Source organism: Siphateles boraxobius, unplaced genomic scaffold, assembly GCF_051911475.1.
Source record: "Siphateles boraxobius isolate OS27281-9 unplaced genomic scaffold, OSU_SipBor_1 26, whole genome shotgun sequence".
Taxonomy (NCBI): domain Eukaryota; kingdom Metazoa; phylum Chordata; class Actinopteri; order Cypriniformes; family Leuciscidae; genus Siphateles; species Siphateles boraxobius.
Genome location: NW_027508876.1, coordinates 15,477,501 through 15,491,261, shown reverse-complemented (window position 1 = coordinate 15,491,261; position 13,761 = coordinate 15,477,501). Strand labels below are relative to the sequence as shown.

The window sequence follows — 13,761 nt, the reverse complement described above, 5'->3', positions numbered from 1 at the left end:
ATCTCGTGGTCCGGTTGGAACCTGGAAACGGACTGTGGTCCGCTATTTGAGGATGCCTAATGTATAGCGTATATAGTATGACACAGCACAAAAAAAATTAACTTGAAAATAAAAATACCTTTTTCTTTATGTTTTCAATTTTACAAACACACAAATATATATATATATATATATATATATATATATATATATATATATATATATATATATATATATATATATATATATATATATATATATATATTTTAGCATACACATTTTTAGAATTCCAAATTCCCTTTTTTGTGTTTACCATTTTTATTAAATTTTAATAAATCAAAAAGCTTGTCAAATTTAACTGAATTCATAAAATTGTTGAAAGTGCTGCACAACAGTTTTACTGTTTATAACATGAAAAAGTGCAAAATAAGTATTATCATTATTACATTGAAAAATACATTCTAATACAATAGTAATATATTTCCGTTATAATTTGGTGGGTTGTACCTGTGAGTTTCTGTGTTTATATGATGATAGTTTTATTAGATGAAATGGTAAAATCCTGGTGAAGTGACTCTCAGATCAGCTCTGGAGTTGAAGTTCATGTGTTTTCCACATCGCAAATGTGCATGTTCCACATGTGCCTAAGTATGACTCTAAATAGAGCTGTCGATTAATGAAAAAAAAAAAAAATTCAATCGAATTATCATCAGGTACTTGCACATTACATTTACATTTATTCATTTAGCTGACGCTTTTATCCAAAGCGTCTTAAAAATTGCTATATTTCAGAGGTCGCACGCCTCTGAAGCAACTAGGGGTTAAGTGTCTTGCTCAGGGACACATTGGTGTCTTGCAGTGGATTCGAACCCAGGTGTCTCACACCAAAGGCATTTGTCTTATCCACTGCGCCATCAACACCCCATCATATCAAAAATATTGCACATATCAAAATATTCTGAAAAAGCCCAAATAAATTCAAAGACATTATTATGCCATTGTTATTTCACCTACTCTGAGGTAGTTAAAGTCATATACAAGAACTGCAAGACTATCAGGTTAATTATAAATTGTGCTACATGTCTTGGAAGGAGCGGAAGTAGGTGATCCGTTTTTAACAGAATACATACAGTATGACTCATATTATGTGAGTCAGCAAATCCATAGCTGCTGACTAAAAATGTATCCTGTGACCAAATGTACGCTGCCAGTTTGGCCCCTGTTTTCTATATTTCACCTGAGCTGTGACTGAATGAACATCAGCACAACACTTTCCAGGCATTATTTCTCATTCACAAAGTGGCAGGAAGTCATGTTCTTTCCTGCTAGATGTGGATATTAGCTGGAGAACTTACTGTAAACAATTAAAGAGCAGATATTCATCTTTATATTGTAATGCATTACATTATAATAACCTTCATTAATAATATCATCAGATTCTTTTTTTTCTTCATTTTTGGTTGAATAATGTAAATTAGTTGATGTAGATTCTAATAGTTAGAAATGTCATTAAACTGATTTACACACTACGCTTCAAACGTCTGGGGACAGTAAGATTTTTGGCAACACTTTATTTTGATGGTTCACTCTACTAAGTCATTCTACTAACTATAAGTAACTTTGCAACTATGTGTTATAAGTAACTTTAAGTAACTTTATAAGTAACTTTGCAACTTTGAGTATTAGTAGACTGTGTGCTTAATATCTGCTAACACTTTATTTTGATGGTCCACAATCATACATTCTACTTTCTAAAAGTAACTTTGCAACTACATGTCAACTTATTCTAATAACCCTAACCTAACAGTCTACTAATACTCTAATGAGAGTTAGTTGACATGTAGTTGCAAAATTACTTATAGTTAGTAGGATGTTTGTTGCATGGGGCGGCAGTGGCTCAGTGGTTCATGTAGGTTGTCTACAAACCGAAAAGGTTGGTGGTTCGATCACCGGTTCCACCTGACCAAGTGTCGAGGTGTCCATGAGCAAGACACCTAACCCCAGCTGCTCCCGACGAGCTGGATGGCGCCTTGCATGGCTGATACCGCCGTCGGTGTGAATGAGTGAGTGAATGGGTGAATGAGAGGCAAATATGTAAAGCGCTTTGGTGGCCATTGGGTCTGTTAAAGCGCTATATAAATGCAGTCCATTTACCATTTTTATTTGTTACTGGACCATCCCGGATTTTACAATATTTTTGAAAATGATATGCACAAGACTGCAATTATTTGAACAAAAATACAGTAAAAGTTAATTTAGTTAGTTTAAAATCCATTTTAATATACTGTGTGTTAAAATGTGATTAATTCATGGCAAAGTTGAATTTTCATCATCATTACTTCAGTGTCACATGATCCTTCAGAAATCATTCTAAAATGCTGATTTTGTGTTCAATCATTTCATATTATTATGTAAAATCAGTTTTGCTTAATATTTTTGTGGAAACCATGATACATTTTTTCAGGATTCATTGTGAACAAAGTTCAAAAGAACAGCATTTATTTTAAATAGATTTTTTTTTAACATTATAAATGTCTTTACTGTCACTTTTGATCAATTAAATGCATCCTTTTAAATCTTTTAAATCTGATCTCAAACTCTTGAACAGTAGTGTACATTTTTTATTATTTATTACTTAATAAATAGTTATTATTTAATACTAATGTTTAATTTGTGATACAATTAACAACTATACACACAAAAAACAATAAACATTTAATTAATAAACATTTTTAAAAAGTTTTTTTTTATAAAACTTATTTTATTGAAACGTTTTTAAAAGCTGTTCAATGTAATATTGCAATAATGTACACAATCTAATGAGCAGTTAAATGAACATACTGAACATTACATATTGTCTGTTAATGACCAGCTGTCACCGATCCATCTTTGTTCATTGATTTAGAATCCATTCTTCAAGTGTGAATGATTAGATTTATGCCATGAACGGTATATTATCGTACACAGCAGTGCGGTGGGTTGTTCATATGCATGCTGATTGATTAAAAAAAAGCATCTTATGCTGTACATGCCATCCTACGCAGGTGGCAAAGTCCTCTATTCAGCACAATTCGTAAGGAGTGTGCTGTTGCACGGCAGAGATCTTTATAATATTTCCATTTTCCTCTCACGGAAGGCGCACGCCTTCATTGACTCTTCAACCTAAACACCGTCCTTCAACATGGTGATGCACTCAATTTATTCATTGAAAAAAAAAGCAGCATTCTGCTGAATTTGTATTTCTGAGGGAAGCTGGTGAGGAGGGGGAACATTCACTATATCAGGCTAACATCTCAACAATGGGAATGCCACAATGATGGACGAGACAGGTTTTAAGGCTGGCTGCCTCAGAGCCAGATACATCAGCATCTGGAGCTGCCTCAAAACATTTTTTCACTGATTAGGGACGCAAATATCTTGCCATTATAGCCAATAATCTGTTTGTGTGTGTTCATATGTTCAAATTTCCTGCTTGTGTCTTGTGAAATTGCGTAACAGTAAAAACACAGGTTATTCGCATAATAAGACAACGGATGGTTTTGACAGTTTGACAGAGACAGAAGCAGCAAACCCATGTGGCGTCCAGGCAGATTAACTCATCTCTCTTGAAGCAGATGGACACATCATTTCCCTAATGCTACATGTCCCCGGAGCACATGGACCTATACACAAGCTTTCAATCCAACTCTCAAAAGCATTAGCTAAAAAGGAGCCGTGGAAAAAGAAAAGGAAAATCAATGGAAACCAGTTTGCGCCCAAAATGCAAGATGCAAAATATATTTTTTTAACATTGATTTAAATGTGCATCAGTGAGTGGTTTACATGAGTAATACAAATGTGTGTTTAAAAGAAAAGTTCAAAAATAAAAATAAAATCTGTAAATATTCCCTGAATCTGTATGGTGGTTTTCAGTTAAACAAAAATGAGTATTTACTGTACAATAAATACTGTCCAAGATGTTCTTATCCATACAATGAAAGTTTTAGTGAATCTTAACTTAAATGTGGTATTTTCCTCACACAAAGCTATTAAAGAGCTTCTGAAGACTTAGAAAAAAGTCAAACAAACTACTTTTATGATAATTGTATGGTGCATTTTGTCCATGCAGCAAGACTTTATCTTTTAATGCTCCTATTTTGAATTTTAGAGAACTGACTAATTCTAAAGTACACGGTTATTTCCTCTATTAATAGTTCAAGGGCAAATTATGTATATAGTATATTTTTTAAACCCTATATAATGGCACTCTTTCCTCCTATTTTCAAAATTGTTAATTGGTCTATAAATGAGGGAGTGTTTCCAAGTGCTTGGAAAACTGCAATAATTACATCAGTGTTTAAATCAGGTGATCACATGGCTAGTATCAATTATAGACCAATTAGTATCCTGCAGAAAAATTGATTTCTGAAAAGATACTATCACATTTTAATAGTACTCCATTCTCATTACATCCGATGCAATTTGGGTTTTGAAAGTCATTCTACAAAACTGAAAATCATTCTACAGAAACTGCAAATTGTTTTCTTTTAGAAAATATAAAATCTAAATTGGACAAAGGAGGTGTGGTGGGAGCTGTCTATCTAGATTTAAATAAAGACTTTGATAGAGAGTAAATCATGAGATTTTAATTAATAAGTTATCAAATTATAATTTCTCACCAGAGGTAATTAAATGGATAAGATCATACTTTGCTGATAGAAAACAGTGTCCGGGTAGGCCATAAGACTTCACAAATAGTTTCTAATTCTGTTGGTGTACCTCAAGGTTCAATATTGGGTCCTTTGTTATTCAGTTTGTATATTAATGACCTACCTACGTTTGTGCATCTACTGTTAATTGTTACATCTATGCTAATGATACGGTAATATACATGCATGCTAAAAGCAAAAAGCAAGTCGGGGTAATAAATTCATGTTTTTAATGTTAGTAAAACTGTTTTGTTTCTATCAAAGTCTGCAAATACTGTAGAGATCCAGGTCCAGATGTAATAGTATCAGTAGTCCATGAGTATAAATGTTTAGATAGATTTACAACTTGTGGTTGGTGATGGCGCATTGGATAAGACACATGCCTTTGGTGCGAGTGAGAGACTCAGGTTCAAATCCACTGTGAGACACCAATGTGTCCCTGAGCTTAGGGCTGTCGCGGTGAAGGAATTTCCCTTGCGGTAATTTTGAGTGGCTCAATAGCGCGGTATGCGGTTTTACCGCCATTTATTTATTTATATTTATTTGTTGCTATATAAATACGTGTTATGATGTGGTCAGCATACACAAAAACAATGTAACCAATGTAACCGAAACTAAACAGCGTCTCTGCGCATTGAAAGACTGTCACTCAGCGCGCAGTTACATTGTTACGCCAACGGACTGTCTGACTCTGAGTCATTAAACCGTTCGTTCAACGAAAACGTTCAAAAAAGCTGATTCCTTAAATGAATGCTGTAATGAAACAAGGTGTTAATTATTTTTTAACTTTGAGCTCCACTTTTCAAGGCTCAGCTGGCCAGCAATTATTCACTTTTGGGCAAAGCTGAAGCAATGCTTCACTTAATAGAGACCAATGGCTTTGATTCAATGCGTGACTCGCTGCTTTCCCCCCACGGCTTCCTCGCGCTGTGTAATGCTGACACCATTCATGGTAAATACCCTTACACGTTAAAAGGATGATAGCCTACAACAAATATTTCGCTTTCCTTGGAAACGGCAACTTTTTCACGAATATACATGACTTGACTTTAAAGACAGACGCAAGTAATCGCACGCGCTCAGTCGATCTCATTCACTGTCTGTTTAGGCTTAAGTCCAAATCCACGAATCCTCTGTACAAATCACCATGATAAACAGTCTTGTTATCATTATTAACTTATTTAACATTCAATACACATGGTACGAACTACGAAGGGTGGCCTTATGAAAAAAGAAAACGCGGTTCGCGGTTTCTGCGGTTACTTGCATTCCTCTGCGGTTTTCCTGTCAGTAGCGCGGTACTGCAATATTGTTATCGCGACAGCCCTACCTGAGCAAGACACTTAACCCCTAGTTAATCCAGAGGCGTGCAACCTCTGACATATATAGCAATTGTAAGTGGCTTTGGACAAAAGCGTCAGCTAAATGAATAAATGTAAATGTAAACTTACGTTTAAAAAACAATAAAAAAAAACGTGTGAATTAAATTGTATTTAATCTGGTAAATTTGATACATTTTTAGAAATAATTTAACCACTGAGGCCTCAAAATTACACATCAATACCATGATCTTTTCACATATGAATAACTGCCTTACCAGCTTGACGCATGACAAGGTGGGACTACATTACAATCAACAGAAAGACTTTTTAAACTAGGAAAATATGATATAAAATTGTGCACAGTATTGCCCCACCTCCACTTAATGACTTTAATAGACAAAATCCTAACTAGGGCTGGGACGGTTACCGCATTACCGCAATACCGCGGTCACGTGACTCCAACCGCGGGTCTGAGCTCGTCACCGTCATCACCGCGAAAAAAACAAAAAAAAAACCTTGGCCTGCACGTGTGCACGTTGTGTCTAATGACATGGATTCATTGATTCTATTGACATGGATTATGTATAATGATATTGCGGCTTACATGGATTCAAGGTTTTCTAAACAAAACTTATCATCAAAAGATGGAGCAAATCCGACCTTTCGCTAGTTGAGGCGCGCAATGTTCCATGACGCATAATAACATTCCATTCGTATTACAGATGCGCGGATAGGCTATTATTATTTCATCCGCAACCGCATCACAAAACTCATCATCTGTCCGCCATCCACCCGTACCAACGTTTTTGATAAATTTTCGAAACCGCATCCGCGGCGCTGACTGTTTTAAGGTCTATGAGCAATGCGAGGCGCTGCTGTCGCGAGGCTAGAAAGCTCTTGGCTGTTCTAGAAAGAACATTGGTCCAATGCAGCAAAGATATTTAAAGGTTAAAGTCCCTAGTATATTGGCTATGCTGTATCCCCAGAATATCAGCGGTGAACTCCGTCTCCGATCGGCGCCCAGGGATAAATATGAATAAGTAAATAGCCTATAACACACATCGGCAAACCTGACCTTACCTGACTAGGCTACTGTAGACTAAAACGTTATCATTTCGTTTTGAATTTAGTTTAAAAGTAGACATTTAGGCCCAGCCTACGCCGAGTTTCGGATCATTTATGAGACGAGCTCCAGTTTACGCGCAAGAGATCCCACCTGCGCTTCCACGTCCTCCTGATTATAGGGGAGAGCAGGGCACAACCTAACACATTTTGGTTTTGGCTCAATTATTAAAAAAATAATTAAGTTAGATTCATCTTTCTTTTTACACAAGCAACATACACATCTCTGCTACAAATGAACACAAAGTTTTTTTCTAGGACCTACCATTTCCGTACAGTTGCACTGAAAGTGACAGAAGTCTAAATGTTACAACTTACCCCATATGCGGGGTTAATTGTAACAGACAGAGGGGTTAGTTGTAACACTTGTGTGAAACACACACCATTCAGTACTATTGTATCTGTATAGTTTGATATTGTTTGTGCATCTGTATAGATAGATATCCATACATCCATCCCTAATCCAATCATCATTCTGTTATGGATCAATATCATGGATAGAGATATAGGAAAGGGCTGCACAGTTTGGCAATAAATAAATAAATAAATAAAATCATCAAATATTGTAATTGCAATTGAATTACATTTGTGTGTGGCAGCTGCATGTGAAATTATTATTATCAATAATAATAACAGTTAAAATAATAAAACGAGCTTAAAATAAACAAAATTGATGGTTTATTGCATTGAAAACAGGCTAAACAAGTGATCAATGCATAGTAAACTAAAAAAAAAAATGTTCGTGAAAGTCCAACAAAGTTAAATATATAAATAAATACTCAAACCTGAAACGTTGTGTGGCTCCCGTTTTCATTTGATTATCATTGTACACTTGGCGGCTTAGTTGTAACACTGTGCTACAACTATCCCCGCTGTGTAAAAAATATTTTAAGCCTAGCTAACAGTTGCTAGGAGTTGCTGACATGTTTCAAAACGGTGCTATGTTTTAGCCAACAAGACAGTGATTAATGTCAGATAAAGTTGGATTTGGTGACGTACACACCACACTCAGAAACAGAAAAAAACCTATGATGAAAAAATTTACTTGCATGGTGTCAAAACTCTCTTTGTCCAGTATCTTCACGAAATCTTATCAAAACTTTCCACAAATTCGCGGGAGAGCGTCTTCTGGCATCAGGAGAAAAAGAGCGGAAACACACCCCGCTTGATCCTGACTAATTATGTAAAAGGTCCGCGTTACATTTAACCCCGCGTTAGGTTGTGCCCCACGCTCCCCTATGTCTGCTATTTGCTTCTTATTTCTTAATTCCAGGCAATTAGTTAATGAAACAGTGATTAAAATTAAGGTACAATTTATACAAAACGAATGGCTATTTAAAGCGGTTTACCGCCATATCGCGGGAAAATCTTGCTTTTCAACCGCGGTTAGAAAAAATCCATACCGCCCCAGCCCTAATCCTAACTCATCTACTAGAAACACTACTAGAGGGGATTGTACAATAACACCTAGTAGAAGTGCTTTCGGGCAGTCAGCCTTTTCCTATAATAGAGCTGCACATACCTGGAATACTATACCTACATAATTAAGAAATAGTACATCTTTTTCTGCATCGATAAAACAAACAGTGGTTATTGGAAAATCAAACATGCCTTCATAATTTGGAGTAGTGGCTTGTTTCTATCTCCTTTTATTTAAAGTAATTGTGTGTCAATATGCTCTGGTTATGGCTATGTTTGCTGGAATGTGTTTTTATATGATTTTTCATGTTTTTATGTACTTATGTACTTTTCTTTACCATCAACCTGCCAGGTACTACAGATGAAAATGAGCCTGTATGGCTAAATCTGGCACATTTACATCATGGACTTGAGTGCTCATCATGTTAATTAATGTGCATTGTTTATTTTAAAGAATAAAGAATAAATGTGATGTAAGCATATTCCACTTTAAAATGCAGTATGAATTTATTTGTTAGCATAACAGGACAAGCATCAAAATGTTTTAATAAACAAATACAGTAAGGTTTTGCTGACACAATTGTTTTAATAAGATGAATTCATGTTCATCAGCTACTTTATGCAAATCTGCTCCCTATGCTGAAACACAGCTTCACTGGTAATGCAAAATCACTATGGAAACCTTCCATGCTTAATTTATGTTCACTTAAAATATTGAATTAAATCCACCAGTTTGATTCCCAGCTAGACTAATGCAGCACCACATTCAAACCGTCTTACAAAACACTACTCGAGAAAAGGCAGTGGGATGTAAAAGAGCACGTAGCGCTAGTACATGCACAACAAATGTGTTGCCATATTATTGCTTTACCCAAGTGAAAGGGCCAGTGTTGCTCACCGATTTATAAATGTACCAAATGGAGCTTCAGATGAAATCGTCACCCTCGTAAGTACGGCGAACATTTAAAGATGCTGTTTTAACTGAGCTGTGGAGTGGGAAAGAGCTCTGTCTTACCTTGGTAATTGCAGATGTCTCCCACGCTGTTCTGACGCGTGATGTGGTGCCAGTAAGCGCTTCGCGGGAGAGATATCGACTTTGTTAATGTGCTCTCGTTTGAAAGAGTCTGTGAGGCAGAGCAGAAAATCATTGGGTTACATTGGTTATATTTCCAGTCAAATTGCTCGGAAAGGCCTTACACTGAGAGGATTTCAAAGACCGAGACTCGCAGTAAACAGCATTAGGCTGTTTTGATCATTACAGATGACAGGTGGAGTGTGATGGCATTATGGCAGTATTTTAAGAGAATTTCGTAAATTCGAACAAATAATACTCGTAGCGGGACTCTAAATCAAGATTTCAGAGCAAGCAGCATTTTTTGGCAGGGGTCCTGAATGCGAGATCTGAGTGGAAGGCCATATGGTCAAGTCTCATCAGCCTCCACTGAAGGCCTTAGAGATGACAGCACAGATTCACTGCCAGCCAGATTTAAATAGTGCAGGAAAGACCATCCGCGTCAGGCGACTGAACGATTCATCAACCTCGCTAGCTTCAGGAGGTTACAGAGAAATATCCAAAATGTGCTTTCAGTGATTTGCTGACAATAAAAATGGCAAGATCACATTTGAAGGCATTACTGTTTAGATGCAGAGAGCTTTGAATGATGAAAACCTCTTGAGGCTGTTATTTCAGTTGGTGTATTGCATCTCTAATCCATTTACATGTACATTGGTAGACGCTTTTATCCAAAGCGACTTCAGTTGCAGCTGAAGGTATGCTTTTTATCAGTATGTGTGTGTATATGGGAATCATATACTTGACCTTGATGTTGCTAATAACGTCATGCTTTACCAGTTGAGCTATAGGAACACATAAGCGCATCATTTTTAAAGATATTCGACCTACAGTGTTCTGTGACCTGCGTGCTGTACAAGCAAGGACATGGGAAGACTTAGAGGAATCCTATTTAAGTAGTCATTTTTTTATGTTGTAGACGTTTGTACCATACATGAATCTCTGATATAATCACATATACAATACCATTCAAATTTTGGGGTCAGTAAACTTTTGTTTTAAGTTTTCTTAATATTTTTTAACGCCTCTTGTGCCTATCAAGTCTGTAATATTGTGAAATATTATTTCAATTTAAAATATCTGTTTTTTATTTTTATATATATATTTTGAAAAGTAATTTATTCCTGTGATAGCTGAATTTTCAGCATCCTTACTCCAGTCTTCAGTGTCACATGATCCTTCAGAAATCATTCTAATATGCTGATTTGGCTCGAGAAACATTTGGTAAATGGATGGTAAATGGACTGCATTTATATAGCACTTTTAACAGACCCAATGGCCACCAAAGCGCTTTACATATTTGCCTCTCATTCACCCATTCACTCACTCATTCACACACCGACAGCGGTGTCAGCCATGCAAGGGCCATCCAGCTCGTCGGGAGCAGCTGGGGTTAGGTGTCTTGCTCATGGACACCTCGACACTTGGTCAGGTGGAACTGGGGATCGAACCACCAACCATTCGGTTTGTAGGCAATCTACATGAACCACTGAGCCACTGCCGCCCCAAACATTTATTATTATCAATGTTAAAAACAGTTGTGCTGCTTAATTATTATTTATTTATTTATTTATTTATTTATTTTGGAAACCGTGATGCAGCATTTATTTGAAGTAAAAACCTTTTATAACATTAAAAATGTAACTTTTATCAATTTAATATGTCCTTGCTAAATAAACATTTTAATTTATATATATATATATAAAAAAAATCTTACTGACCCAAAATTTTGAACAGTAATTAATTGAGTATTTAAAAAAATATTTTTTTAAATTTTCTATTAGGTGATTGAATCCATAGGTTTTCCAGTAACTGTCAAATGTTAAAAAGATAGGAAGCATCTTCTGTGCGCATGGAGGTTATAATTTTAGCAATTTTATCAATGCTAAATTAATAAAGAACCCCAGAAACACTAAAATTAACACTCAGTTGTAAAATATGCTTTACTAATATTACAGAATAATACACACAGCAAATTGTTATAAAATACTAAATAAGAAATGCCCTTTCGCCCCGGTGTGCCCTATAGAGTTTTGAGATGTGAAGTTTTACCATACCTGTGAGCTCTTCTCCATCTCCATCATCATGCGTTCATGTTGCTCAGCGATGGACAGAGTGGCAGAGTGAACTCTCTGATAGATCATCTCACCTTCTCTGGTCTGGAACGTGAACAAACCCTCCCCTGTATCACACATCCTGTAAAAGCACAACACACATGCACGCGCACACACACACACACACACACACACACACACACACACACACACACACACACACACACACACACACACACACACACACACACACACACACACACACACACACACACACACACACACACACACACACACACACACACCCCTAAGCATTGTTGCTTCTATTAGATTTGAGTACTCACACACTTCTTGTAATAGGCTGAACAGTTAGAGTACACTTTAAGGGCAGCCTGTAAGGGAAAGCTTATGTTAAATGTGGAGCACCTTCATGAATCAGCGAATCAATATGCAGAGCAGCAGAATCAGGACTATTGGATTTAGGATGAAAACATCTTCTCAGACAAAAGCAAACCCAACTAGAATCGAATGGCGTTCACATACCTCCCGGACTCAAATGTGAACCAGGTTGAGTCTCTGCCGTATCTCCTCAGGGAGTTGAGCGGCCACATGACCAGCTTGACTCTGGCATTATGAACGTCCCAAAGGTAGATGTTTTCATGGGTGATCTGCATTGTGCACTCTCCATAGATGTCCAGGTTTGGGGTAGGCATCAAGTAAACATTAAATCTCTCTGGAAATAAATACATAAATAATTAATTAAAAGTCATAAGAACTGCGGATTTGGGGTTTGTTGAGATAACAAAAAAACAAAAAAAACAAAAATTAAAACCACAATTAAAATAAAATAAATGTTACAAGACTGGATGTTTATTGATTTGATAAATAAATAAAAAAAACAATGTTCTATTTATTAAAATAAACAAGAAATTTTAGACTTAAAACTTAATTTGCTCTTATAAATAGGATGTATATACACGTTTCAATTAATTTGCATTAACAACATCCAAATTAAGACTGGGGGTTTGTTGATAAAAAAAAATTTCACATTAAAAATTTAATTAAAAATTAAATAAATAAATAAAATAAACAATTAAAACCCGTAAAAATCACACTTCTTTTGATCTCATGAAAAAGATTTATATACGTTTGAATTATTTTGCATTAACAATATGCAAATAAATTGACAAGACTGGGAGATTCCTGATTTGATAAAAAATTAATGTATAATAAATTGAATAAATTAATAAATAAATAAACAATTAAAACCATTAAAATATAAATTTTAGACAAAAAACATAATTTGATCTTATAAAAATGGGGTTATATACGTTTTAATAATTTTGCATTAACAGCATGCAAATAATGTGAAAAGACTGGGGGTTTGTTGATAAATAAAATAAAATGAAAACCATTTAAATAGAATACTTAATTTACTCTTATAAAAATTATTTATATACGCTTTAATTATTTTGTAATCACCACATGCAAATAATGTGACAAGATAATATTATATACAAGATTATAATACATATGTATTATATAATATTATACATTTTATATTATATTATATATAATGTAATATATTTATCAAAATTGTGTTCACAGCTCATTTTACTTCCATTAGTATTACCAAGTAAAACAGGATATTTAATGCGGAAAAAAAAAGTAGAATAGGAATTGACTTTTTTTTCATTGGGAATTTATTAAATCACTAAAAGTGGGCGTTATATGCCAGAATGGAGCCATGAAGCTGAAGGGGTTGGGGTTGTCAAAAAATGTTGGACTATTTTTGCAGAAATGTTGTTTAATATATTTTAATACAAGCATAGATGAAGCTCACCCAACAGACCTAGGGATTTATATTAAGTAGGTTGACAAAACGAAGTGGTTTAAGTAAATGACTCATAGAAGTTCATCATGATTTGTGTGGAAGAAAATTCATAACAGGGTAAACAGTTTCTTTAACAGATTTGAAAAGGTTGCCGACTGCTGTTTGATTGAAATTTCTTTTAATAATAATTACATTTGCTTAAAAAAGGGCAACGACTGTGGCGGTACAGTCCATTCAGCTGTCATATTACCAGACATCTAAAACAGCTTGG

At 35.3% G+C, this 13,761-nt stretch overlaps 1 protein-coding gene across 2 annotated transcripts in view; it reads right to left on the bottom strand.

Moving 5' to 3' along the window:
• The window catches only part of dok6 (docking protein 6), a 107,079-nt gene that overhangs the window by 13,483 nt on the left and 79,835 nt on the right, over positions 1–13,761 (bottom strand). For both annotated transcript variants that reach the window (XM_077244488.1, XM_077244489.1), the window contains exons 5-7: positions 12,200–12,389; positions 11,660–11,798; positions 9,546–9,654 (exon numbers count right to left, since the gene is read on the bottom strand). In XM_077244488.1, coding sequence (XP_077100603.1) covers positions 9,546–9,654; positions 11,660–11,798; positions 12,200–12,389 — 438 coding nt within the window. The remainder of the gene's footprint in view (positions 1–9,545; positions 9,655–11,659; positions 11,799–12,199; positions 12,390–13,761) is intronic.